Source organism: Trichoderma reesei (genome assembly GCF_000167675.1).
Source record: "Trichoderma reesei QM6a unplaced genomic scaffold TRIREscaffold_13, whole genome shotgun sequence".
NCBI lineage: Eukaryota > Fungi > Ascomycota > Sordariomycetes > Hypocreales > Hypocreaceae > Trichoderma > Trichoderma reesei.
Window position 1 is genome coordinate 317257 of NW_006711160.1, and position 26828 is coordinate 344084.

At 54.5% G+C, this 26828-nt stretch overlaps 4 protein-coding genes across 4 annotated transcripts; 1 reads left to right on the forward strand and 3 right to left on the reverse strand.

The window, feature by feature from the left end:
• Positions 1-4228: 4228 nt before the first annotated feature.
• acu9 (uncharacterized protein) lies at positions 4229-6738 on the reverse strand (the record flags this gene model as incomplete). Its single annotated transcript, XM_006966564.1, has 5 exons — positions 6446-6738; positions 5770-6351; positions 4723-5701; positions 4415-4645; positions 4229-4286 (listed from the first exon to the last, which is right to left on the reverse strand). The coding sequence occupies exons 2-5, from the start codon at positions 6128-6130 to the stop codon at positions 4229-4231; spliced, it is 1629 nt and encodes a 542-aa protein (XP_006966626.1). The 5' UTR covers positions 6131-6351; positions 6446-6738.
• A 2074-nt stretch (positions 6739-8812) lies between these two features.
• TRIREDRAFT_64125 (uncharacterized protein) lies at positions 8813-12588 on the reverse strand (the record flags this gene model as incomplete). The annotated part of the gene is made up of 7 exons (XM_006966565.1): positions 8813-9033; positions 9089-9379; positions 9429-9648; positions 9757-10599; positions 10825-11137; positions 11201-11923; positions 11984-12588. 7 exons carry the CDS (start codon positions 12586-12588, stop codon positions 8813-8815), a joined length of 3216 nt encoding a protein of 1071 aa, XP_006966627.1.
• Positions 12589-15301: 2713 nt separating this feature from the next.
• Positions 15302-18777, forward strand: TRIREDRAFT_64111 (uncharacterized protein; the record flags this gene model as incomplete). Its single annotated transcript, XM_006966477.1, has 5 exons — positions 15302-16387; positions 16484-17374; positions 17432-17504; positions 17568-18303; positions 18405-18777. The coding sequence occupies 5 exons, from the start codon at positions 15302-15304 to the stop codon at positions 18775-18777; spliced, it is 3159 nt and encodes a 1052-aa protein (XP_006966539.1).
• A 1272-nt stretch (positions 18778-20049) lies between these two features.
• Positions 20050-24813, reverse strand: TRIREDRAFT_64300 (uncharacterized protein; the record flags this gene model as incomplete). Its single annotated transcript, XM_006966566.1, has 6 exons — positions 20050-22565; positions 22650-23030; positions 23094-23683; positions 23742-24009; positions 24075-24450; positions 24553-24813. The coding sequence occupies 6 exons, from the start codon at positions 24811-24813 to the stop codon at positions 20050-20052; spliced, it is 4392 nt and encodes a 1463-aa protein (XP_006966628.1).
• Between the last annotated feature and the right edge of the window lie 2015 nt (positions 24814-26828).

Below are 26828 nucleotides of genomic sequence, written 5' to 3' on the forward strand. Positions count from 1 at the left end.
CTGCGGTGGGACGCCAACTCGCCCTCATTCGCAAAAGGCATGACGACAGTGATAGGCTTGTGCTATGGTATAAGGTATGCAGGAAGCCTTCGATAACCAGTACTTGCATGAATATCCAGATACTGACCTTTCAGGAGAATAGATTACTGGCAATGACCCATGACAGTCTGTGATCATTGACCAACTGACCCGGGAGGCTATCGAAAAGAGTATTACTACTACTCTCAAGGCTTACACTCGAATCAAGATCGGTAAAGTTATGGAGCGTCTCTACGGTGAAATCTAGAATTGATGGTTCGTGTTCTTGCAGAGCACTGTGAACCCGCATCCAACTTACGAAGTCAGCATCCATGCCTTAGCCCGGAGCGCCGAGACGGGTCACGGCTGAGCCTATAGTGGAATGGTAACGATCAATGGCGATAAACCCTCCCCTATCCTGTCGATTTGTGTTTGTTACATGGATGTTCTTCTCTGATGAAAGGTGGCTGACATAGGTCCAGTTCAAATGAAGCAACTCCCGCACCAACTGGGCATGCGAATATCAGGACCGTGTCTTGATCCTGCATACTCGCAGCCAGTCACTTCTTCACTCTAGAAGGGCAATCGTCTCCATGATAGGGTCATACCGAGAGAGAAAGCCTCAACCAAGCTTCTGGGTGTCGCAACAAGCGGGATACATGGCAGCGTTGTCAACAAGTTGGTCCAGTTGGCACCAGCCAGACGTACCGTGAGCAAGCACCATCTCCAGTCTCAGCTGAACGTATTTGGGAAGGCATGCTATCCTACTCAAAGTTCAAGAAAGATCTGACACGCGAGCTGGCAGCCCTATGATAGCGGTATATAACCTTTTCAGAAGACGGACTAAGTCCCATTCCTCACCAGCCCACATACCCGATTGAAGCCGCCTTGTTACTATTGCCTAAATGCCGAATTCAGTTCGCAAATCGGCATCAGCATAGTGGGTTTTTCTCACTCCACAGAGAGTCATCATGGAAGCATGTTTATAGGCAACTGATTTCTCCCACGGACCCTGAACCGACGTGTCGGGACACTCATTGGGCGCTGCATAAGTGGAAGACTCCCAGAAGGACGCCCATGATACGACGACGGCATCGTGTTGATCCGCATTGGATTACCGTTGGATCGAGGCCGCCTCGATAAAAAAGTCAGTCCCGCCTACAAGTACGATAAAGTTGTCATACGCTGATGTAAGGAGCAGCAGCAGTCAGACTCCCATCGCGCCGCCAACACGAAGCTTCGGATGCCCAAATACGAAAGTTTCTGCTGTGTACGAAGTACTTCGTACAAGTACCAAGCTGATCCCCACGGTACTAAAATCTCAGGACAGGGGTATGTCATGCCACGCGAGGATCTGAGGCTACCAACGCCACGATATGCTCCATTTTCGGGAAGGGGATGAGCACAGAGTCGAGAAACGGTCGTTCTGTTGAAAAGTCCAAGATCAGCCACCAGCGGAACGTGAGTATGCTGTGACCAGGAAGATGCGTAAATCACCCCTAACGCTGAGAACATTTCATCACATACCGCTCCTTCTCGTCTACAGCGGCCAACAGCCGTCAATCACCTGCAATGTCAAGGTGATACGGAGCTCGCACCACCTTCACACCTCACCCTTACATTACTGCCGCTCACACGATACAACCTTCTGCACAGGAACGGCGTGGTCTCTCGTACAAGTGTGGTGCGTTAGGAAGGAGTACTGCGTACCTGGTGCAGCTGGGTAACCCCCTTTCACCCCCTGTGTCCTTGTGCCTCACTGGCGCAGCCACCCCGCTAAAGCATGGAAACGACAAGGATGAAACGACAGCTAAGGGAGCTTGGGGAGTATACGGAAGAGGAGTTTACGTAGGTGTGACCTCCAATCTTCGACTCTTCTGACCCCTCTCCCCTTTCCAGCGTGGCATTAGCGTCAACGGCGTGCAGTAGTCGCTGTTCTCCAAGGAAGACAGTGATCCGACAGAGGTAGACGGAGCAGTTGCTGCCCAGAGACAAGATTGCATGTCTGTAATATTGCGATAGGGCTGGGCCATCGTCAGCAGCGGGCGGCGCGGGCGACATTCCGGCGAAGAGTAGATTTGGCCAGGCCCCGAGCGACTACGATTCCGCAAATGAGCCGAGCAGGGACGTGGTCGGGAGGGAAGCATATTACAGGTCCTAACATGGCATGATAGCTTTGACACCTTCAAGCCAAACGCCAAACGATCGAGATGAGACACTTGAAAGGCTGTACGGACGACAGTCTCCGTATTGCCGATGGGAAACTTGCAAGCAGTCGACGGAGCTCTCATGCTCTCCTGGCAGTAGTGGGTATTGCTTCATTACCACTACTGCATACGACTCCGCCACTACTACTACCTAGGAGCAGCAGAACCTGCACGCGCCGACACCCGGGAGCCGGGGAACGAGCGGGATGGCGTCCAAGCCTCCTCCACCGGAAGTACGCGGCCGAAGCCCTGCTCATCTGGCGTTGCCTTGACATGCTCAGGGCTCGTCTCAGAACAGCCAAAGTCACGCTGTGCATGCCGGAGGATCATGTTGTGAACACCATCTGCCGGCCATCAGTCATCAAGAAGGAAAAGACGAGCAGGAAAACTCCTCAGCAATGCTGTTAGGATTCCATCACTAGTTCTCCTGTTGGCTGGATGAAGATGCTATATCAAGTTAGCCCGCTCTCGGCTGCATCTGCAGCCGGGATCTTGCCCAGACGAAACCCAAAAAAAAAGCAAGGCAACGAGTCAATCAGCGCGTGGCTCAGAGACAATGACCCCGGTCGATTTCAATTTGGTGCCGTCTGATGGGCTCGGGATGGGATGAGAAAACCGGAGACATTTTTCTCAGCCGTTTCGTTGGCTCAGGCAGTGCAATGTCTTTGAGGTCTGGTGAGAGAAGTACGACATAGTTTTCTACAGAGTGGGAAATGGATCGGCTGAGCTGAGATGAGCTGAGCTGAACCGCGGGTTATACGAAACAACTCGCAGGTTTGTCCCCCCCCCTTTTCCCCCCATTTTCCCCCTTCTCTTCTGTTCACAGAATTTCAAGATTACGAGTACAGCTACTACTACTACTACTACTCGATTCTAGAACTGAACTACATCAAGTAGCTCAGGAGGGCGCACGATGCTAGCCGAGGGGGCTACGAAGCTTGGCCAAACAGTAGTTGCAGCGGCGGGCTTTCCGCGCTTGGTTGGTTTTTATAACCGGGACCAACAGTGTGCCGGTAGGGGGGGGAGGATGAAGTTCCCCGGGGGCGGCCTTTAGATGGAAGTGGGTATCATTCGCACACCTTATTGCCAATCATTGATTGACCTGACAATTCTTTTCTCTCTCTAACTGGGATGTAGAAGAATTGGATGACTTACTGTGATCATGAGTTGGCTGCCTTGAGCGGATGGCCCAGGTCCGACAGCTTTTGGGAGGCGTGGATGCCGGACGTTGGAACGCCGGAACAACGAGCGAGGTCCGACATCGGGTTTTCGGGAGTCTCGGTACGGATCGGATGGGCGGACCGTCGTCTCTTTGTCTCTGTGTGAGGTTCATCCCGCTGCCGCCGCTGTCTCGTGTGTGTGCGTGTGTGTGTGTGTGTGTCCCTGGAGTAATAATAACTGGACGGGCACTGGGGGATTCTTGGTTCTCACGGCCGTGTGCTCGACGGGATGGAAAGCTGGCGGTTATCGCCAGGGTATCAGAGAGTCGTGCCGAGAGCGTGCCTGCGTGCTTTAATATCTTCTTGGACTTGGTGAGCTTTTCGTTTCTTTTGTGTCGGAAGTGTGGTGGTGGCTTTCGCAATGCTCTGCTGTCTGAAATCTCGATGGGCAAGTGTGTTTCTTGACGTGATTTACAAGCTTTGAGAACTGCACATGGACATTGAAACCACGAAAGCTCGAGTTCAGAAAGCAGTTCCATAAGAGAGGTAAGAGGGGGGGCATAGTACGTCAGACGAGGCACCGCGCATCTTGAGAGCAACCATTTGACATGGACCAAGTTAAAAATGACACAATACCTAGAGGCCTATAAATAAGAAACAAGCTGCTAAAACACTCCAATAATCCCACATATTGATACAAGAAAATAAAAAAGGCGCGGGACAATGAATGACAAAAGGGTCCGATAGTTTTCCATCATACTTTCGTAGACTGATACAATCCTCAATCTTTTCGATTCATCTCTCATCGTTGTACTTTTACAAATCCAGGCACGGAAGGCTGCTTTACAGCTTCGAAGCCGGGGAAGGAGAACCAGGCTTTGTGATTTCATCGTAAAGGAGTCTATTCCGCCAAACCAAGTCAGTCCAACTCGTCCAGAAGACCAGCATACTCCGCGACAATGATGTAATGCGACAAGTATGTGATTTGGGGGAGGCAGAGAGAAGGAGGGGGGGATGGGGAAAACTCACGTCGTCAAAAAGTCGGCATAGTCCTCGCCCGTCACCTGGGTAGCAAAGTACTGCGCCGCGAGCTGGAACTTGTTCCCCTGGGGCGCCTTGGCGGCGAGCGCGTCGGCGCACTCCTTGAGCAGCCGCAGGGCGTAGGCCTTGTCGACGCGCTTGCCCTCGGCCGTGGACACGCCGTGCTTGACCCATTGCCAGAGCTGGCTGCGGGAGACTTCGGCGGTGGCGGCGTCCTCCCTTTAAGTTCATTGTTAGCAATCACGTTTGTCAAGACACTATATTATAAACAATCGGTGAGGCAAGTTAAGACTCACATCAGGTAGTTGATGGGGACGCAGCCGACGCCTCGGATCCAGGCCTCCATGTAGCCCAGGCCAATGTTGAGATTCTTCTTGATGCCCTCCTCGGTGATGCTTCCGGGGACGTTCATGTTGAGCAGGTCGTTCTGGGTAATCTTGACGTCCTCCCGGCGGACAAACAACTGGTTGGGCGTGGGCATGTACTTGTTGAAGATCTCGGTGGCGATGCCGGCAAGGGCGGGATGGGCCACCCAGGTGCCGTCGTGGCCGGCGCGGACCTCGCGCAGCTTGTCGGCGCGGACGTTCTCCATGGCCTTGTCGTTGGCCTCCTTGTCGTCCTTGATGGGGATCTGGGCGGCCATGCCTCCCATGGCGTGGACGCCGCGCTTGTGGCACGTCTGGATGAGGAGCTTGACGTAGGCGTCCATGAAGGGGACCGTCATGGTGACGGCGGAGCGGTCGGGCAGGACGAAGTTGGGGTTGTTGCGGAACTTCTTGATGGTGCTGAAGATGTAGTCCCAGCGGCCGCAGTTGAGGCCGGAGCTGTGGTCGCGGAGCTCGTAGATGATCTCGTCCATCTCAAAGGCGGCGAGGATGGTCTCGATCAGCACGGTGCCCCTGATGGTGCCGCGGGGGATGGCGATGTAGTCCTGGGCGAGGTTGAAGACGTCGTTCCACAGACGGGCCTCGAGGTGGCTCTCCATCTTGGGCAGGTAAAAGTACGGCCCGAAGCCCTGCTTCTGCGACTCGACGGCGTTGTGGAAGAAGTACAGGCCAAAGTCGAACAGGCTGCCGGAGATGGGCTCGCCGTCGACGAGGAGGTGCTTCTCCTCCAGGTGCCAGCCTCGAGGGCGGACAATCAGGGTGGGCAGCTTGCGGTCGGTGCGGAGCTTGTACTCCTTGGCGCCCTGCTTGAAGTCGACCTGACGGCGGACGGCGTCGTACAGGTTGACCTGGCCGTTGATCATGTTGTCCCAAGTCGGGGCGCTTGAGTCTTGATGATTGCTTCAGATTAGCCGACGTCTCGTCTCACAACAACAACCGCATTCTTAGACATCTTACCTTCGAAATCAGCCATATAAGTCCAGACATCAGAGTTCAACGCATTGACGACCATCTTGCGGTCCGTCGGGCCCGTAATCTCCACGCGCCGGTCGACCAGACCAGGCGCGGGAGCGGCTCCCTTCCATGTGGGATTCTCACGGATGTGCTTGGTCTCGGGCAGGAAATCGGGCAGGACTCCGCGATCCAGCTCGGCCTGGCGCAGCTTGCGGCGCTCGAGCAGGTTCTTGCGGGTGGGGTTGAATGAGCGGTGGAGGAGGGCGAGGAAGGCCAGGGCGGGAGGGGTGAGGATCTTGCGGTGGGCATCGTCGACCTTGCCGAGGATGGTGACGCCCTGGAGGATGCTTTCTGTGGAGGCCATGGTGATGGTTTTTATGGTTGGTTTCGGAGAAGAGGATGTCGTTTGCAAGCAGTGTTTTGAAGATGGTGGTATGAGAAGAGGCGTGAGAGGGAGAGGGAGAGGGAGAGAGAGAGAGAGTTTGTCAGAGGGTGAGATGAGACAGGAGGTGAGATTCCAGCAAGGGTATTAAGTTCAATTGGTCGGGCTGGAGCAGCGGCAATGAGTGATGGGCTGAGAGCAAACTTTCACATGTCAGTGACACTGTTGTTCCACGGCGGCTCTCAAGCTGGTATTGGAGTAGCTTGAAGAATTGGGGAGGGGAGGACCACAACTCACGGGATATGTCGAGGAGGCTATAGCTAGTCCGCGAGCCGCACGATTGGATTCACACTCGGCAGAGAATGCTTTGGATTCGGATTCACGCAAATACTGAGCAGAGAAGAAGCGGGAGAAGACAGAAGAAAGGAATGGCGAACGATGGCTGATATAGCTCGCTGGTTGTCACAGCTTTCCCCGGCCATTGACGCCGAGCTTGTCGGGTCCAAGGTATGACGCACCCACCAGCAAAGAGCCCCAAGTGCCACCCCCAGATCGGCAAAACGATTAGCCCTCCGCCGCCCTTATCGGTTCCGTATCGTACCTAGGTGCTTGTATTATCACGTAAATAAAGTGTCCCTCTTCCATTGAACCAGCTGCACGAATACATTCACCTTGTAAGTAAGGTAGTAAGTAATGGCCCCCCTCGTCCGTCCGTCCAGGCCCGCTCCATTCACCCTTTGCCTCGTCATACTGCTAAAAACAGGCACTACTACTGTATGTATTCCGCACCACAAGCTCCCAAATCGCCGGAGCCCGTCAGCCCCCGGCTCTTTTCTGGGGTTTCGGCACCTGTCGGTCTGGCTGATGCCCAGAAGAAGAACCTAGCCTCGGGTGGACGGATGGAAACCCTCAAAGTACCCGGTACCTCCAGCGCGGGGGAAAGGCTGCTCTGGCATGTGCTCGCAGCACGCCCTGGAGGCCTGGAAGCGTGGCTGCAAACGGCCTGGAGGACCGCCTGGGGGGCGAGACTGCGGGGTAAACTGCCGAGAGGTACCGTGTACATAAAAGCTTGAGGTGGCACCGACTTCTTGCGAGCCGGGCTCTACCTAGAATCGGCTTAAACGTCATGTCATTCATTCGTTCACCTGTTGCTGAGAGGAGCTTCTATCGATAGCCACCATCGCCTGGATCGCAGCTGATCATCTGATGGACTGTAAGATACCAAAGGCTTCTGCCGAGGGACTGAGGAGCTGAGACCGAACGTGTGTACATACGAATCTGGCATCATGACACGCCTCAATGGTCTCAAGCTTGTTTTGTTTCATCATCAGTCCCCTTTCACTTCTCTCTACCCGTATATGCGTAGAATAGTAATTACCGTCCACTACAAGAAAGGCAAACCTTACCCTTTGAAACCACAGTCGAACAGGCCATTCAATCCCCAGCAGCAAAAAGAGTTTCGTCCCCTCAGCCAACTCAGCGTTATCCCACCCCCATCCTCACAACCGAGTGGCAAAAAAAAAAGAACAAGGACAAACATCCAAGCCAATACAACTCCTCCACACTACCTAGATATTACCTACCTAGTACTCGTATTAATCTGCCCACCCAAATTACCTACCCCAAAATCCTCAACACTCCTTGTATGTACATGCACCGGGTTGCTTCTCCAACGAACCGAGGCTCTCTCCCTCCCGGGCCACCCCCAAAACCGTTTCCCTGAGCCGCAACCTTGCCCATCGATGGCCCGAGACTTTCCGAGATGCCGCCATGCTCCCCATCATCCCTTTCCATTTTCGAGTCCAATACCAGCATTGTCATCATCATCTTGGCAATACATTAGTACCTACATACAAGGTGTCTAGTACTGCGTCCTGTTCGGCATCAGCCGGTCTAGTTCGTGTCTCATCTGCAGCTATAGAGTACCAGCACAACTATCACTATTACTAGACCCATGCTCATGATTCTGCGCCAGCATCTCCTACGCTTATTCTTTCATCCGACCATCTTTCCACTCTTGTCTCTTCTCTCCCTTGCTCAAACCAACATCTGAATTGTGCTCATGATATTTAACTCTGACAAATGGAATACAGTCCAGCTCTGGGAAGCAATGCTCGCGTCATCTAATTACAGCCAATCCCACTGACCAGCCCATTGACCCTGTAGCTCTCCCACGGCCGCATTTGCCGCCATCTCTCTGCCAACGAGGCCAAGTCATGCAGATACCCTCAAAATCCAGCTCTCGGTAACAAACAAATATTGTACAATGAAAAGAATAAAGAAGAAAAGCCAATGGTCAAGCTGTACACCCTTTTCCAGTCCATTGATCCAACAGCATTAAAAGTATTCTCATACCAGCTTTGCTCTGCCACATCATTATGACCACGCCACTTGGAGACCCATTCCGGCTCTCCGTTTCGAAATGTTGATTAAAAGAAAAAGATTAGCTTCAATCGTAACGGAATGTGTCGCAAAATGTAGCTCGAATCCAGACCAAGATACTAGGTTTCTTCGCAGCCATTGCGTTTGGGAAAAGTCCCTTTCATGGAGTCGTATAATCAGTCGTCGTCGATAGATTCACGCCGCGTCCGACCCCTGATACACCCCAAGCATACAAGCAGGGGAGGTAGAAGTGAATGTAGAGAAAAGTCAGAGAGCGCGGCGTTACGAGTTGAGAGTCTTGATCATCATCTTCTGCTTGCTTGGGTCCTTAACCACGAGATTGCGATCGGTAAACACAATCCTCATCGTATCCACAACTTTGTGGAAGCTGCTCGCGGCACCTCGCTCTTGGGTGAATCGGATGATGCTGAGCGGCTGTTTCTTACCGTGCTCAATCACCGTCATCACCTCCGCGGCGAAGGCAACTGGTTTGAGGTTCAGGCCTGTGTTGTTGGTTAGCATCGTCGAGGGCACCAGACGGCAGCTCGAGCTACTTACAATTCTCGGTCCCGACGCGCGCAAAGATGATATTGCGTTCCTTATCCACCTGTATATCCGTCATGCCGTACTTGCGCCACTTGCGCAGCAACATGGCCACCTCCTGTCGGGCGCGCTTGCGTGACAGTGTCATGCAGATGTGGCTCGTTGCAGGTTTGACGCGGAAGAGCCTAGTAAGCCAATTCTGCTTCACCTCAATGTTTCGGCTGCTGCCCGACGACGATCTATGCCATCCTTGTCCTTTCTTATCGGTTCGGGCCGTGGCCGTCTCCTGAGTAGGACTCATATCATCTATGGGGGATATAGTTGGTCAGCTCGAGAATCAGCAAACTAATTGAACCGCAGTCGTCCATACCTTCGATAATCTTGGAATCCCTATTCCGATTGCTCTTCCAGAACGGAAAGCTAAAGTTTCTCTTCTTGGACGAGTTGGCAGTGGTAGAGCTTGAGGCAGACTGGCGAGTCTCGCACGAGACGGTTCGCTGCTTGCCATCCTTTGGCTCTGCCAAAGTCTCGCCGTCCGTTTCGGGCTTGAACGACCGCCTGAACCATGACTTCTTCTTCTTCACCGGGCTGTGATTGCCAGATTGTGGGGCATCTTGCGCATAATGCTCATGGTCTCGGGCTATGTGCTCTCTTTGCTTGCGCTGGATCTGTAGAGGCTGCACAAGGCTCTCTTTGGTTGGCTTCTTTCGCACGTTGAGTGGTTCCGGAATCTTGACCGGGCTGAGTGCGCTGGGTGAGTTGACAACCCTGATCGAGGTTTCGACGTTGTTCAGATAGTCGACTCCACTCATGGGACGCTTCGCCTTGTTCGATGGCGTTTGCGGTGGCGCCGATACGATCCTTGTCTTCTCCGCGTTGGCAGTGGTGACCACCGGGTTCTCGCTGATGCAAGGCAGGGTGCCCGTTCGTCGACTGACATGGCCGTAGGCCGGTGCGGATACGACTCGGCGGTCGGCTTTGTTCGAAAGCATCAGGGGTAGAGCCAGCCGATCAATCTGCTCCACCAGAGTGTCGCGGTCCTCAGCTCTCGAGGCTGGTCGAGAGTTCACAGCAGTGGTCTGCTGACTGGGAAAGGCAATCTCAGATGGAAGTGGCGGCAAGGGACGGGTGCTCCAAGACTTGTTGGAGAACTCCGAGGGCGCCGTCGCCTCCGAGGGAGTATCAATCGTGAAAGAAAGCGGCGTCGAGTCACGCTGCTTTCTGTCCACATCCGCCACCGATCCAGTAAAGGATTCGTCCTCGATGAGGGAGCACCTAAATGCCTCATCACAGTCCTTGGCGATGTTGTTGCTAAAGTGACGCAGCTCTTCGTTAAAAAGAAGCGAGGCGTCCTTGAAGACGGGGGCGCCTTTTGCTTTGGGATAGGTACCATCCGGCAGCTGGGGCATTTCAGGCGTGGGAGACCGGGCTCTCGAAGGAACCGGGTGCGTAGAACCATTAGCGACGACAGAGCTTTCGCGTGAGGAATGAGGCCCTCGCTGAACTTGCGCTGCAGAAGCAGATCGCTTGCGGATGTGAGAGAAATCGACGCCTCGCTTGTGCCGCAGGCCAGGGCCGTGCCTCTGTGGCGTGCCTTGTCTGGTATGCAGGGAGCTCATGGATCCCCTCGATGACGGAGGACGACCGATGTTTGTTCGCACAGAACTGGCTTGTCGTCGACGAGCGGCATTGGATACACTGCGTGTTCGAGTCGACTGCGATGTCTGCAGCATCTCGCCATTGCGATGGACAGTGATCCTCGCATGGCTTGCCTGCGAACCGCATGTCTTCAGCATCCGGCTGCCTCTGAAGGGGTCGTAGCTTTGGACAGTTCCATCCTCGGTCTCGGCTGCTGTCGAAATGACTGTGAAGCGGGAGATGGATCTACCGTGACCATTGACTCTGGGCTGGGAAAACTCGCATGTCGAGACACGCTTCCTCCAAGAATTTGGCTTGAGGTGGTGGTAGTCGCTCATCGAGTGAGACAGTTCCGGCTTGAAGTCCTCGAGTTGTTGCTCACGGTAGTTGTATAGCAACCAATAGAACGCCTTTTGGTCATTGGGCCTAGATTCAGTCACAGTAAGTAATGAGCTATCACAAGATGGGGCATCTGCTTTGGTCACTTACTCTTTGGAAGACAACTTCATCTCCAAGTCGTCATCGCTGAACATGTGCCAGAGCGAGCGTAGCTGTCGCAGCAGCTGAGGGTCAATCTGCTGCCGCGGAATGGGGGCATACTGAAAGCCCTTGCGCGTGTCCGGCGGCTGTCCAGTGTTGTGGCCAAAGTCGTCCAGATAGTTGTACTTCTGAATTAGCGGGTGCTGCCAAATCTGCTTCATAGCGATGCGTTGGTCAGGATTGACCTGGAGCATGCGGCGGATGAGGTCCTCAGCTTCGGGGCTGAGAAAGTCAGGCATCTTGTATTGCCCCTTCTTTGTTTTGCCCATCATGACACGCAAATCGGGGTCGTCAAAGGGCAGAGTTGCGGACAGCATAGCATACAGGATGACGCCCATGCTCCAAATGTCAGCCTTGTCTCCGCGGTACTGTCGATTCTTGAGAAGCTCAGGAGCTGCGTAGTGGGGGCTACCGCAAGCCGTGGCCAGTCGATGCGTAGCCGTCTGGTGAAGAGCCGCCATGCCAAAGTCGGCGATTTTGATCTGGAGATCGGCGGTGATCAAGATGTTCTCAGGCTTCAGATCCCGATGGCAGACATTGAAGGAGTGGCAATAGGCAATGGCGCTGATCATCTGGCGGAAGAAATAGATGGCCACTTCCTCGGACAGCCGTCCCTTTGTGTTGATAAAGGTAAAGAGATCGCCTTGGTCAATGTATTCAAGTATGAGATAACTGGAATAGCGAGTCAGTCAGAATATCTACCAGAAGTCGTAACAAGAGGAAGCAACGTACATTTCGGAGCGATTCTCCCATATGTCATAGAGCTTCATGATATTGGGATGTTCGATAAGCTTGAGGATGGCCACTTCGCGCTCAATCGCCACGGGAACACGCATCTCGCCATTGACTTCGGGGAGGCTCGAATCCCACTTGCTGAGGGCAGCGAGGCTGCTGTCTTGGACAAGATACGCCATCCGACGGTTGACAATCTTGACAGCGGCGAGCTGCTTGGTGATGCTGTGGCGGCATAGGCGAACACGAGCCGACGAGCCCTTTCCAAGCGTCTTGCCCAGCTGCCATGGCCCAATGTGCGTCTTGTAGTTCTTCCTGCTGTTGCTGCTGGAGGTGGAGGCGTAGGAGGCCTGGGAAAGACGCTTCGCAGCCTCTGCTGGCGGCTGTCCTCCTTGGACAACAGGAGCATAGGCGTCGTAAGCCACTGCCTGGGGATGCGGGTTGGGTTGCATGTTCTGGCCGGGATAATAGCTGTAGCATTGAGCGGCACCGGATTGACTGCGTCGTGCCTTGTAGCTCTGGTGGGCGTGAGCGGGCGCGGGAATGTTGAGGCGGTTGGTGGTTTCGGCGAGAGGCGCACGATGCTTTGCCGTATGTTCCGCCATGTTTATCGCCGCGAATTGCACAGAGTGCTAGCACATAATACTCGAGAGCAGCTCAAAGGATGAATTGGCTGCGATACGACTGCGAAGCGGCAAGATGCTGATTACTTGGTAAGGTAATTGGTAGCTGGCGATGCGTGAAGAAAGGGAAGACACAAGCTGATGCTGTAACGAGAGTGAGGTGGCACAGGGAAACAAGGAGAAGGAAGAGCCGTGCAAAGACTGGAGGGGAGAAGACGTGGCAGGCGACGTGCGTGAGGAGAGGAGAAGGAGAAAAAGCAGCACTGCCTAGGTAGGGTAGGTAGGGGAGAGGAACCAAATGGAAGCCCGGCATGCCAGCTGGACAACAGGCGAGGAATGCAGCCCTGGAGTGCTGGCAGTGGCAGCTTCTGGGTGCCGACAGAGCAGCTGGCGGGCAGTCACAGGGGGCAAAGGCGCTGGAATTTAGGGATCGGATGGGGTCGCGTCGTTCTTCCAGGACTTCAGGTAGGGATTTTTGCTAGATTGAGTCTGAGGAATCGCTTGGACGCGCGTGGTGTGTATTTTCGGTGTTTGATTGTCGCGATGCATTCCACATGTGTGTGTTTTGTGTTGGAATTCAGGACTGAGACCAGCGGGACGTCCGATCGTGCAAATGTCCTATGTGTACGGTGCCTTGGCTACAAGGTGATATCATCTGAATACATAACAGAAAAACAAAGGGCAAGCAGTAATGGGACGAGTGAAGAGTTGGTCATTGATGCCACGTTCAGAAGCGACGTGCAGCGAGTCTCGGCTTATCGCACTACATGTACCAAATCGTACCTTATGGGATGACTCGTCCAAGCAATGGCCGCGAGCTCCAGCTTTGAACTGCACGAGACCCGAATATAGGCGCTGCCGAAGTGAAAGGCAAGTAAAATAAATCATGAGGTGTTTCTCGATTCAGTCTGCAACACTTCAATATTTATCCGCCTATGCGAACTTCAAGCTCTCGATAGAGCCATCTGATATCAAACACTCGCAAAGAGCACTCAGGTATGACCGAACCAAGGGGGTAGCATGTTCCTTTGTAAACATTGACACAAGCCGGTGCAAGTCCACCATTACTGTCATAGATGGCTTCTACATCGAGAATGAGGCAATCCTCGGCTTCAAAGTGCCATCCGATCTCCATACAAAGCGCCAGGAAGGAGACGAGATTCAGCAGATGCTCGCAAAGCAAGGGATGAGGTTGAGTAATGACTAAGCCACCTGGTCGACGATTGGCCCTTCATGTCCAAATTTGGCACTTGAAGTGCAAGTGCCGAGCTGCTTACCTAAGGAACTGAAGTCTGTCACTCCATTCGACACTCGTCACCATTGCATGCAGTGGAAAGAATCACGTATACCAGGTATATAGAAGACACCAGCGCAAGTTCTATGCAAGTCTCGAGACATCTACCCGAGAGCATTTGGTTGCTGATAATGACCTGTGGTGACCGGCAATGGAGCGTTCACGGACTGATGTGGTACCTAGGTGGATATTGATACTTGACAGTACCTACATTGCCAGTATGCCATCGACCGGGAACAGCTTATAGTACCAAAATGCAGTGGCCAGAGTATATCCGATACAGACATCCTGTATGAACAACCAGCGTAATTGGTTTAGTGGTAAAATTCTCCGTTGCCATCCGCAACGTCGGGGAGCCCTGGGTTCGATTCCCAGATTACGCAGTCGTTTTTCTTTTTGCCTTTGCTCAGAGCTCTTTTTCCTTCATTTTCCTTTATTTTTTTTTCTTCAAGCTTGTGACGAGGTCACAAGAAAGAAGATGCAAAGGGTGAACATGTTGGTCGACAGACATGCTGTCTCAATTGTTGCTTTTGAGGTGGCTGTTTGACATGGGGTACTGTAAAGTAGACGGCGGTGATGCACCTAGTAGGTATCTCGTAGCTTTGTGTCGCTCGTCGTAGAAAGTATGCGAGGATTGATGGGGGTTCGAGATGCTCTCCTCTCGTTTGCTGGTCTTGGTAGTAGTATATCGACATCAATTTTCGTGGCATGGCTGAATCTACTTGATCTGGCAACTCTTGTTGCAGTGTCTATGAGCTGCACGAACGGTGGGCTCTACAGTAAGATGATGCAAGAAAGCCTGAACAGAAGGGAGGGAACAAGAAGGAGGCAGAAGAAGAGACTCTTTTCATCAAGAATCCTGCTGATTTTCATTCCCTCTCGGTGTACATGAATTGCCAACACAATGTGCAAAGCGCAACATCCATAAGGACTGGGCATGAACAAGAGTAAGTACCTACCTTATTGTAGGGTTGGCGCTGTTGGAGAGCCTTTGGAGGGGAGCAGCGCTAAAAGCTGGCGTTAATTGGTGGTGGGGTCAAAGAACGCGATACGCGTCTCACCAACTTCAACTTTCTACCTGTTGCCTCTCACCACCAGCTTCGATGCAATCACCAGCACCGCCCGCAATCACGATTCCCTGACACATTTGTTTCACCTTGACTGGTGCAGGCTTGCGAGAGCAGAGAGGATATGAGTTCCAGCAACTCGCGCCGCCGTCGGCGTGAGGAAGAAGACGAGGACGACGACGGCAGCGGCACCGAAGGCCACGGCTCGCCCTCTGGCGACGACAGCTTCAAGCGACGACGCTTGCACTCAGACACCGAGGACGGCCAGCCCCGTCGCAGGAACGGCCAAAGAGCGACAGGCAGCAGCGCAAATGGAACAGGCGCAGGCAACGACATGGGCAGCTTCCAGCCAGGCGCCATCGTCAGGGTCACCGTGCGCAACTTCGTCACATACGAACACGCCGTCTTCTTGCCCGGTCCCAATCTCAACATGGTCATCGGCCCCAACGGCACCGGAAAGAGCTCTCTAGTATGTGCCATCTGTCTTGGCCTTGGCTACAGCCCCCGACACCTGGGTCGCGCGGGTCAGGTCAAGGAGTTTGTCAAGCACGGCAAGGACACGGCCACCATCGAGATTGAGCTCTACAAACGACCCCAAGATCGCTCCAACTTTGTCATTCGAGTCCAGATCCGCCGCGAGCAGAACATTCAGAAATGGTGGCTCAACGGCAAGGAGACGACGCTCAAGAAGATTCAGTCGTTGATGCATGCGCTCAAGATCCAGGTCGACAATCTTTGCCAGTTTCTCCCGCAGGACAGAGTCGTCGAGTTCGCCGCCTGCACGCCAGTGCAACTACTACACGAGACTTTGCGTGCGGCTGCTCCCGAGGAGATGCAGGAGTGGCATTCGCAGCTCCAAGGCCTGCACAAAGACAAGAAGGAAATGGCTGACACGGTGCTCGCGGATGCTGAAACTCTGAAGAACCTCCAGTCTCGTCAACAAGGCTTGCAAGCAGACGTGGATAGAATCCGCGAGCGAGAAGTGATTCAGGAGCGGGTCGAAGACCTGAAATGCGCCCTTGTATTTGCCCAATATCAAGAGGCTCGAAACGACTATAAGGATGCTAAGAACCGCAAGAAGGAGGCCGAGAACAAGCTGAGGCGCCTGGAAAGAGAGAGCGGCCCTTCATTAGAGGCAGTCAACCAAAAGCAAGTTTATGCTCGAGCGATTGAGGCTGCCATACCACCGAGAACCAAAGCCGTCAAGGATGCACAGTTGGCTGTGCAAGTCTTGGCGCAGGAGATCAGCGCGGCGATCGACGACGTCAAGGAGTGGTCGAACAAGATCGGCGCTGAACGCAAGAGATTCGACGAGAAGAAGAAAGAGGTCGCGGCATCCAGATTGAGAATCACAACGCTACAAGCAGAACTGAAGAAACGACCATCAGAATTCAACGGAGCCGAATGGAACCAAAAGATTGTAAGTTTTCTGCCCCTTTTTCCTATAGTGTTTTTCTGCACCCCCCTCCCTTGCATTTTTCAATCAGTAAGCTAACGCAGTTGTGCTTGGTTGTAGCGAGCCGAAGAACACAACCTGCGTGAAGTGGAAGCGGAGCAGCGTCGACTTCGCGAGGAGATGGGCAGAGTCAAGGATGAGGGGAAGAAGAAGCAGGAGGAGGCGCATAAACTCAAGGCGGACATAGAAGCCCTCGATACACAAGAGGGCCAGCAGCTAAGCTTCATGCGGAGGCACTTCCCGGAGCTCGCTCAGGCTTGGGACTGGGTTCAGGCGAACCAGCACGAATTCGAAAAGGAGGTTTTCGGACCACCCATGCTGTGCTGCTCGGTCAAGGACGAGCGCTTCTCCGACCAGGTTCAGGCTCTGTTGCAGCAAGACGACTTCCTCTGCTTCACGGCACAAACCAAAAATGACTACAAGAAACTGACCAACCAGATCTACCGCGAAATGAGCTTATCAGCCGTCGTCAGAACTTGTTTGCAGCCTCTGAGCGCCTTCAGGCCTCCGGTCAGCAACGAAGAAGCTCAGTCGCTTGGTCTGGATGGGTTTGCCCTCAACTACCTGGAAGGCCCTGAGCCCGTCCTTGCCATGCTCTGCGCTGAAAAGAGGCTACATCAGTCCGGCATCTCGCTGAGGGACCACAGCGATGACGAGTACGAGAGACTCGTCCACAACGGCAAAATCAATCAATGGACAGCCGGGAAGCAGCAGTACCAGGTTCGTCGACGGAAGGAGTATGGTCCAAATGCAATGACAACAATCACCAAGAGAATCCAGCGGGGCAGGTTCTGGACGTCACAGCCCGTCGACTCGCAAGAAAAGGTTGAGTTGAATAGGCGACTCACAGAGGTTCAAGGGGAATTGGAGATCTTGAAGACAGAGATCAAGGATCTGAGAGAAAAGAATGGGCCCTTTGAGGAGCAAAAAGAGGTCCTGCAGAAGAAAATAGTAAGTCCCTCTCCATCTCTGGTCATGTATACGGACGTTTGTATTGACCCTAGCAAGGAACAATTGAGAAACGAAAAGAACGCGCTCCAGAGGGAGTTTAGCAAGTGGCAGTTGATACCGCAAAAGCTAGGTTAGTATTCCGAGGCCCCATCTGCAATCCCTTTCTTCCTCCTCGACCTGCTGACCCAGATAGAATCCGAGGAACGGCACAAGGAAGCCAACGAAGAGGCCATGCGTGAGGCGCGAGAAAAGATTGTGGATCACGGCTTTGAATGGGATAAGGCAGTGGTAGAGCGAGCGAAACTGGTTCTTCGCCATCAAGAAGCTCTCGGCCAGGTTTCAAAGGCCCACGAAGCTCTTATCGAGGCGAAGATACGCCTCATTGAGGCCAACTCCGACGTTGAGGGACTCAAGGCTCGCAATTCTAACATCATGGAGGAGCTCGAAAACGAGAGGAGTATTGTTCAGCAAGCTGCCGAAGATAGCGCTCGTGCCAGAGAATTAGCCACGCGGCTGGGCGACCAGGTTACGGAAATCCTCCGCGACCACCGCGACAAGGCTGAGACATACCACTCGCTGGTCAATGAAAAGACGGCGGCGGAGATTGGAATGGAGATCTCTGCCGAGGAGGCGAACCTCGAGCTCATCCACGCAGCCAACCCCAACGTCATCCGGGAGTTTGAGAAGCGCGAGCAGGAAATCGCCAAGCTGCAGAAGAAGATGGAGGCGGCGAACAACAAGCTCGTGTACTTGAGCGAGCAGCTGAGTGATCTGATGGGCAAGTGGGAGCCCCGGCTGGACGCCCTGGTGAGCAAGATCAACGACGCCTTTGCCTACAATTTCGAGCAGATTAGCTGTGCCGGCGAGGTCCGCGTCAACAAGCACGAAGATTTCGACCAGTGGGCCTTGGACATTATGGTCAGATTCCGGTACGTTTCCCCCCCCTTGATTCACTCCCCTGAAGTCTCACCACCTTTCCACCACGAAACGAACCGCAAAAATACTGATCAATTCACAAAAAATCAAATAGAGAAAACGAAACACTCCAGCAGCTCAACGCCCACCGGCAATCCGGCGGCGAGCGCGCCGTCTCAACAATCTTCTTCCTCATGGCCCTCCAGTCGATGGCGCAGTCGCCCTTCCGCGTCGTCGACGAGATCAACCAGGGCATGGACCCGCGCAACGAGCGCATGGTGCACGAGCGCATGGTGGAAATCGCCTGCCGCGAGCACACGAGCCAGTACTTCCTCATCACGCCCAAGCTGCTCACGGGCCTGCGGTACGACCCCAAGATGAGGGTGCTGTGCATCGCGAGCGGGGAGCACATGCCCGAGGACGGGACGAAGCTGGATTTTGGCAAATGTTTGAAGATTCAGAAGAGGCTTATGGCGGCTGCGGCCTGATTGGTTGATTGATGTATAATGTGTTTTTTTTTCTCTCTTATACCTTGAGACTTAAGGACTTGGGGTGGGCTCTGGTGGTTTGGTCGATTTTAATGAGTTATGAGTGACAAAGGGGAGGGGGGCGTTGGGAGGGCCCTTTAAGCGCTTAAAACTTTCCATCAGAAAGTGCGCATGGATCTGTTGAGCGATAGATACCTGAGCAACTACGTAGATACTGGAGCTGCATATATGGCCACACTATTGTGCGTAATGCGAATACAAGGCCAACTGACATAAAGCCTCATTTTTTTCTTCTTTTTCACTCGGCATCCATAACATGCTAACACGTTCACAATATCACGAAAATCAGAGACACACGTAGAGTCAAGTTTGCTTATACAGGACCAATGCCAATTCATCTCTCGTCATTTACTAAGATAGTAGTAGAGTAGGTAAGCCAAACCATGCAGAAAACTGACACGGTTTAGATAGATAACACGCGACCAAAGTGAAGAAAAAAGCATCCCCTTTTTGGCATGATTTCCTTGATTGAAACGTCGCCCCCCCTTCCCCCCCAAAGCGGGCTTCAACCCCTCCAAAGGGAAAGGAGAACCACAAGAGAGACGAAGAACAAGAAGAAGAAGAGTTGAGGCCCATGCAAGGGTGGAAAAGACGATGCATTTTCTTTGCCTCCCCGATTATTGTACACACAAAAAGGCAAGGATCCCCTCCAAGGTAAAAGGGGGGGGGGGGGGGGTTGAGATGAAACCAACACAGAACAGGAGCACAACACGATATAGAGAAGACGGCAAAAAGTGCAACAAGATAGAATGGACAACTGAATGAAGAAAGATGAAACACAAATAGACGATATCGCATTTCAGAAATAACAAGAGATCCACATCCCTCCTTGTAGAGAGCAAGCACATGCGTCGTACGCAACAGGCCGTTATGTGTATCATATCGTAACAGGTTAACCAAGGCTCATCTTCAAACGAGCCGTGTAAATCGAAAATCGAAGATAAAACGAATTAAACCGGTATTAAGGAGAGAAGAGGAATCGAATAATTCAAGGTATACTGGTAAAACAACAGTGACATTGAGTCATTTCAGTGACGTGGTATAACTTCGACCATTTCGAATGGCGAAAATATCCGGGCGGGGGGGGGGTTATATCCGGACCAAGCCTTCAATGGACGGCATTGGAGAACCCCCAACGATGATCGGAAAAGGCGTGGCAGAGGCGTCAGAGTGGGTATAGGATGTCATGCAAACGTGGCAGTATCCAAAACATCAGCCTTGCTTGGGCTGATCCGTGTCAGGGTGGTTCTCCGTGTCGAGTCGCTTCCTCCATTCCGCAATGCTACCGCCCATGCCCAAGCCGGTAGGGGTGTCATCCTCCCTCTTGGGGGGGTTGGCAGAATCGAAATCAAAGTTTGTGCTCAGGCGGTAATTCTTGTTCGTCGTCTCCCAGTGGTTCCGCAGAGTCTCGAGCTCGCTGGCCAGGTTGTCAAGCGCAGCGCTATTCCTGTTGCCCGCATTGTCCCCATACATACTCTCGCCGTCAGAGCTTTCATGGCGGTGGTGGCCCAAGAGGCTACTGAGGCCGCTGAGGCCCAAGCCATTGGCGGCTGCCAACCCTTCGGCGTTTATGCTGACGACGTTTCGGCTGCGGCGACGATAGGTGTCGACAGAGTGCTCGACTTGGTCCAGCAGAAGCGAGACCTTCTGCTCGGCGTCAGATGCGCGTTGCTCGAGGAGGGCATTCTCAGACTGCAGCTGCTCCAGCTCCTTGCGCTGCGTGGCCAGGGATTTTGTGGCCTCGTCCCGTTGCCGCTGACTCTCTGCCAGCTCAGCTTTTAGGTTTTCAAGGTTCTTTTCAAGCTGGGCGGCGGAGTCATGGAACTCGGCTTCGAGGCTAGATATCTTGATCTGAAGGTCAGCACGCTCCTTATCCCACCCGGCCGAACCAGGCTCGCCTGGGCCGGCGTTCAGTCGATCCTCAAGCTCCACAATATCCGATTTCAAGCGGCCATTCTCCGTCTTGTAGCGGGCCAGCTGCTCCTGGAGCTGCTTCAGCATCTTCTCCGTTCCCTTGACATAATGCACAGCCGATTGATAATCACTCTCCAGCTGCGAGAGCTTCTCACGATACGCAGTTTCAGAATCCTGGGCTTGGATGGCGAATGTCTGCTTGGCCTCTTCATGAGCGGCACTGATGCTGGCCAGCTGAGCCTCGAGCTCGCGCAGGCGGCTTTGCTGCTCCGGAGAGTTTGTTCGTGGGCTCTGAAGGCCACGCGATCGAACAGCACCGGTAGGGCTGATGCCTCGCTCGATGAGAATATCCCTGAGGGCGTTGTGCTGCACAGTCATTGCGTTGGTTTCGAGCTGCTGGGCGGCCAATTGGTTCTTGAGGTCGGAATGAGCGGCCTGGAGGCTCTGGTTCTCCCGCAAAGCGGACTGGAGCTGTCGACGAATGCCAACACCTTCGCGGCTGGACTGCTCCTGGTACTGCTCGAGACCGGCAATGCGCTCTTCCGCGCTACGCAGTCTATCAGCAGCAATATCTGCCTCCTGCTGATACTTCTTGACCAAGGCGTTCGCAGCAGCGAGCTGGTTCTGGAGCGCAACCGCGCGCTCGGCATCTGCATTGTGCGTAACCGACTCGTCTTTCAGTGCGAGCTTCTGGAGCCCAGACAGAACAGCTTCCCGATGGGTTCGTGCTTCGGTGGCATGCTTCTCGGCAAGCTCTTCAGCATCTCGCAGGCGTTGGCTCACAGCCACGAGTTCTGCCGTGCGCGCTTCGTGCTCGGCCTTGAGCTTGCTCAGCTTGCCTTCAACCTTCTCTCTCTGGGCTCTCTCCTCCTCAAGCTTGGTCTCGAGATGGGCGCTTGCGTCCTGCGACGCTACAATGGCGGCCCTGAGAGATTCAAATGTCTCCTCCCGATCATTGGTTGAGTCGGCAACTTCGTCAAGTTTTCTTGAGAGGGCCTCCTTTTCGACCTTGAGCAGCTCCAGAGCGGTCACAGCCTCGGTGCTGGCCATTGCCTGCTCCCGGGCTTCGCGCTGCGCAAAGTGAAGCTCTGCCTTTAGACGCTCGACTTCTCCAGACGTCTGCTGCTTGTACGCCTCCAGATCCATCATGCGCTTTTGGATGGCCGCTGTTGTGTCGTCAGCAAGCTTACGAGCTCTCTTCTCAGCATCGAGCTCGGACTTTGCCGACTCCAACTGCGACTGGAGACTCTTTTGGTGGTTGAGGGCAGACGCCAGCTTCCTGCTCAGTTCTGCTGATCGCGCACCAAACTCGTCTCGCTCGCCATCGGGCTGGGGCGTGCTAGATGCGCTGCCACCGCTCTGCGCGGCCAGCTTGGCCTTGGCATAGACTGCTTCTTGAATGGCGACGTCTCGCTGCCTTTCCGCTTCAGCAATCTGCTTAGCAGCGACAATGGCCTGCTTATCCACAGCATTCTGCACGTTCGCCAACTCTGTCCGCATAGCTAGAAGGGCCTCAATCAAGGGTCGGTCCTCGTCATCGAAGGACTCCACAGCCTTTCCGTCCAGTGCAGGTCCCATGGAAGCGTTGGGAACATAGCCCGCTTTCCTGGCCAGCTCGAGCTCTGAAGCATACCACGCATTGCGGTTCCGAGCATTATCAAGCTCCTTTAGGAGGGCCACGGTTTGGGAATTCCGGCCAGACGAACGTCGGTTCAGCGAGGCGCTCATCGGCTTGGGTGCTGAATGCGGCGGCGATGCTGGTCGGTTTGGCGCAGGCCTTTGCATCCCTTCAGGGGCCGCTCTGTGCGACGCGTCTGCAGTGGGCCTTTGAGCCGCGTCAGGTGTCGCTCTCTGGGCGGCTTCCACCACGCTGTCGATCGAGCCCGGGTTGCCTGGACGAGGCTTGCCCCTGGGAGGTTCCCCACCCACGGAGCTCTGCCTTGAGCCTGTCCTTGACACTTGGGTAGGCGTAGACGGGCCTCGTCGGTCGTTGATGGGACCGCCCGCGGCAGACATATGGCTTGAAGGTGTGGGCGTGGTCGCCTCGCCCTCGGGTATCGTCTCGCGGGCTATTGGTGACGGGGCGGCTCCCATCTGTGGCGAGCCCGTCGCCGCCGCGCGATCAACCGACGCACCTCGAACACGTCCCACGGCAGACGGGTCGGGGCCAGGCTTGGCGGGAGTAGGACCCTGCGGAGGCGGTCCAGATGGACTAGCAGTCGCAGAGCCTCTGGGCATCTGCATCTTGTTTCCGGGACCCGGGGGTCCTCCATGAGGCGCTCGTGGCGGAGCGCCAGCGGGAGGAGGCGAGCCCGGTCCTCCTGCAAGGCCTGGAGAGCCACTTGGATCCATACCGCCTGAAGCAGTTCTCCGACCTTGGGGACCGCTAATGCTTGATGGGCCGCCGACTATCGCATTCCCGGAGTCAGGGGGGGCTCCTCCGTTGGACACATCGCGCAGTGGTGGCTGTCTGTTAGGGTTCGCTGCATCGCTAGGTCGCCGGGCCTGGGGGATCCTCTGGGGACCTCCTGGAGCATCATTAGGATACCGAATCTTAGTAGTATCCAAGACATAGAGGATTCCAAGATCGTTGGTAGACGAAGAAGCAGTGCTAGGTTCTCCGCCAAGCACCACAATGGACTTTCCAACCGTCGTCATGCTGTGGCCGGACCGAGCGGAGGGAGAAGGGCCCATGTTCTGGAAAGTATACCACCTCCGCTGCGTGATGCGGAACGCGGCGAGATCGCCCAAATCCGTACCCTCCTCAGTTCTACCTCCGAAGATATACATGACATCGTCCACCAGAGCAGCAGCGTGGCCCTCGCGAGGCGCAGGTATGTAGCCAATGCAGTCCAGCTGCGCCCACTTGTTGACTGCAGGGTCGTAGCACCAGACGTCATTGAACCATTGGAAGCCGTTGGTTCCACCAAACCTAGCAAGAGTGATTAGAAAACCGCCAGATTCTTATCGGGCCGGTGGACTCAACATACAGGTACATCTTGTCATTGAACGTCACCATGGAGTGATTCGTTCGGGCGGCGGGCATCTTGGGGCTCGCCTCTGCTTTGAGAAGAATCTCCCATCGGTTCGTTGGCGACTGCAGTTGGTTGAGATCAAACGCGGAGAGATCGTTCATAAAGAACCCTTCAACCTGACCACCAAAGATGTAGATCTTGGAGCCAAGAATGTTGAGAGAATGGCCGTATCGCCCCGACGGACGCGGGCCTGCAGGTAGGGCACGGGACCAATGCCGTGTTGCTAGAAGATCAAGCATCGTTAGGACTCTTGGCGGCCTTGCTTTCATGACATGGGTGGAGGCTCACAAGTATTAAGTAAATATAGTGTCTCATCCAAGATGTCGTTGTCGTCAATTTTCGTATCACCACCATAAACAATGAAGGCGTTGCCAACCAGCAAACTGGCATGGCCAACTCGAGGCCCTGGGCCCTCAGCGGTTGTCGCCAGAGGGTAGCAGTTGGCGCTACCGCCAGCCTCGATCATCCAGAGATCGCCTTTCACGGTTGAGCTGTTGATCAAACCACCCATCATGTAAACATCTCCTTCCTTGGAGGCGACTGCGTTGACGGCGGCGCCATATCGCGGAAACGGGCTCGGATGGGATGAAGTGTATGTCAACCGGCGCTGCGACCAGGGATAGAGCGAGGCGTTGTTGTTGCTCACGGGAGGCGGGTTCCGAAGCTTTGAAGATTCGTGCGTGTTAGATGTCACTCATGCATACCTATACATGGCGGCGGCCACCCCATGGTCACATATATTGGCTCCAGCTTCGGGGTCACTCACAGGCAAATCGCTCGTCGGCGGCGTGTCCACGCTGCCTGCCCGGCGGACATGGGACTGGCCATGATCCGGACTGGCGGTGCCGGCGTCATTGTCGATCGAATGCAGGCTTCCCGTCGGCGTCGCGCGCTGCAATGCTGCCTTGTCGTCTTTGGCAACGGCGCGCCCGGGGGCGTTCTGGATGGACCCCTGAGAACCCGAGCTGCCGTCGCGACTGGTTACCGTGCGGTCCTGGTGCTTCTTGGACTTGAAGAGGAACGCCATGGTCGGCTGCGGACCGCTCGCTGGCGAAAGGGACGGCGAACAGCGGCGAGATGACGGTCACTGGCCGGCGATGGGCGATGGGCGATGGGGGGGAGGGTTGTCGGGGGCGTAACGTAACGTAACGAGCGTGGTGAAGGGCGAGGAGCTTCAAAGGAAAACGGCAACGAGAGGATGGCGCGCGCACGCACACAAAGACGCGGACGGCTCAACAAAGGCCCAAGGAGTGACTGTGAAGAATTGCTATGAAAGAAGGGGGTCGACGCTCGAGTGTCGAGATGGCTGGGCAAGCATCTGTGGGAGATATCCGGGGGAGAATCGCCGAAATTTCAGTGGCCACCTCTTCTGGGGGAGGAGCAGATGCGAGTTCGGGGGGAGAGCGTCGTTTGCTCTGCCGTTCGCGAGCCTGCGGAATGGAGATGCAGAAGCAGACGCAGCTGAAGGCCCGCGAGCTCGCAATTGCTCAGAGACGGTGCGTGAGGACGGTCCAGCCCGGTGGGGAGAGGGGAGAAGAACAGAAAGAAAGGCTTGAAGTGAAGCCACCAGACAGACCAGTGCAGTGGATAGTAGGTAGTAGGTAGGTAGGCAGGTAGGTTAGGTGGTTGAACGAAGCTCGCTGGGGGGCCTCGTTTCTGCTGCTGGGCTCGATCCATGCGTTTCGAACTCCTGTCACAGCGCCAGGGCCTGCGCAGCGGGCCAATTAGCGGGCGACGCTGCCCTGAGCGAGCATTTTTAGGGGCTGCAGGCTCACCAAATGGGCACTAGGCTCCTGTAGGCTACTGACGTACTGCCGTGCAAGCGGGAGGCCAAAACAGCGCGGACTGCAAATCAAATATGCGCACCTTTGGCAGCATCAGGAGCACTGCTCAGCCAGCCAACTACCCAGGGTAAGTGCGTGTATAATTGCTGCGTTGTATGTCTGGAACTGCCCGAATCCGCGTTTTTTCTGGTCACCACCTGCGTGCCTCAGCATGGCTTTGTGGGGGGGTCGGAGATGGCGACGATGTGGAGCTGGTCAGAAATCAAGGGGCACCGACAGGCATTTCCGCAGTCTGCCAGCCAATGCTCGCCGTTTCGTCTCGAGGCTCAGGGCCAGGAGTCCACTGCTGACCTCATTGTGCTCGTGCCTGCATGTCCCGTGTCGCTTGTTGAGGCCAGACCCCGTCGACGTGCTTGAACGCGGAAATGCGGTGCAGAGGCAACTTTAAAATTTGGGCGCCCGATAGACTCGAGTTTCTGTACAGTAATCCACAGGTCACCACCAAAGCACTACCTACCTACAACAAACCACCTACAGTACTACAGGTATCACCAGTAGCCCAAATACAGGCATATCATCGTCCATCTTGGACATACGGTACAATTATCCTCCTTACGGTACTAATCAATGCACAAAGCACGAGCAACGAGCAACGCCCCCCTCCGTAGCCGCCCGGCAATTCCATCGCTGATCACCCATCGCTGTTGGCATCAACCTTTGGAGACTCGGGCTCATTTCCTCCCCTTTATTGTCAGTGCTACTTGTCACTGCGACGCACCGTCCCTTGAGGTACCTTGTGTAGTATTATTAGACCTGAAAAGCCTTGGCTGAGCCGGCTCGCTCCAGCCGCACACATTATAGATACCAGACACTTTATGAGCCGCGCCCACCAGCAGGGGGCAGCCTCGTCGATCACATTTGCCATTCCGCCCTAGGCCTGGAATGGGGGAGATTTGAGCCGTTGCTTCACGTCCTCGGTGCAACACCTGAGACCATCGCAGCCGAGCAGTGTCCGTTCCTCGACGACGGTATTCCCATACCCAGGGTACTCGAGGTATTATCGAGGGACAATGCACAGCGCAACCAATGGCCAAATTTCAGCAGCACACTTGATCCTTTATGTGGTCTCGGCTGGCATCCGGTACGACCTCTGCCCAATATCTGAAGTCTACTGCTAGTACTTAGTACTGTGATAGTAGTTGGACGCGCACAGACCGCTTCACCTTGATTCCTTCTTCGAGTGCTAGGCCCTAACAGG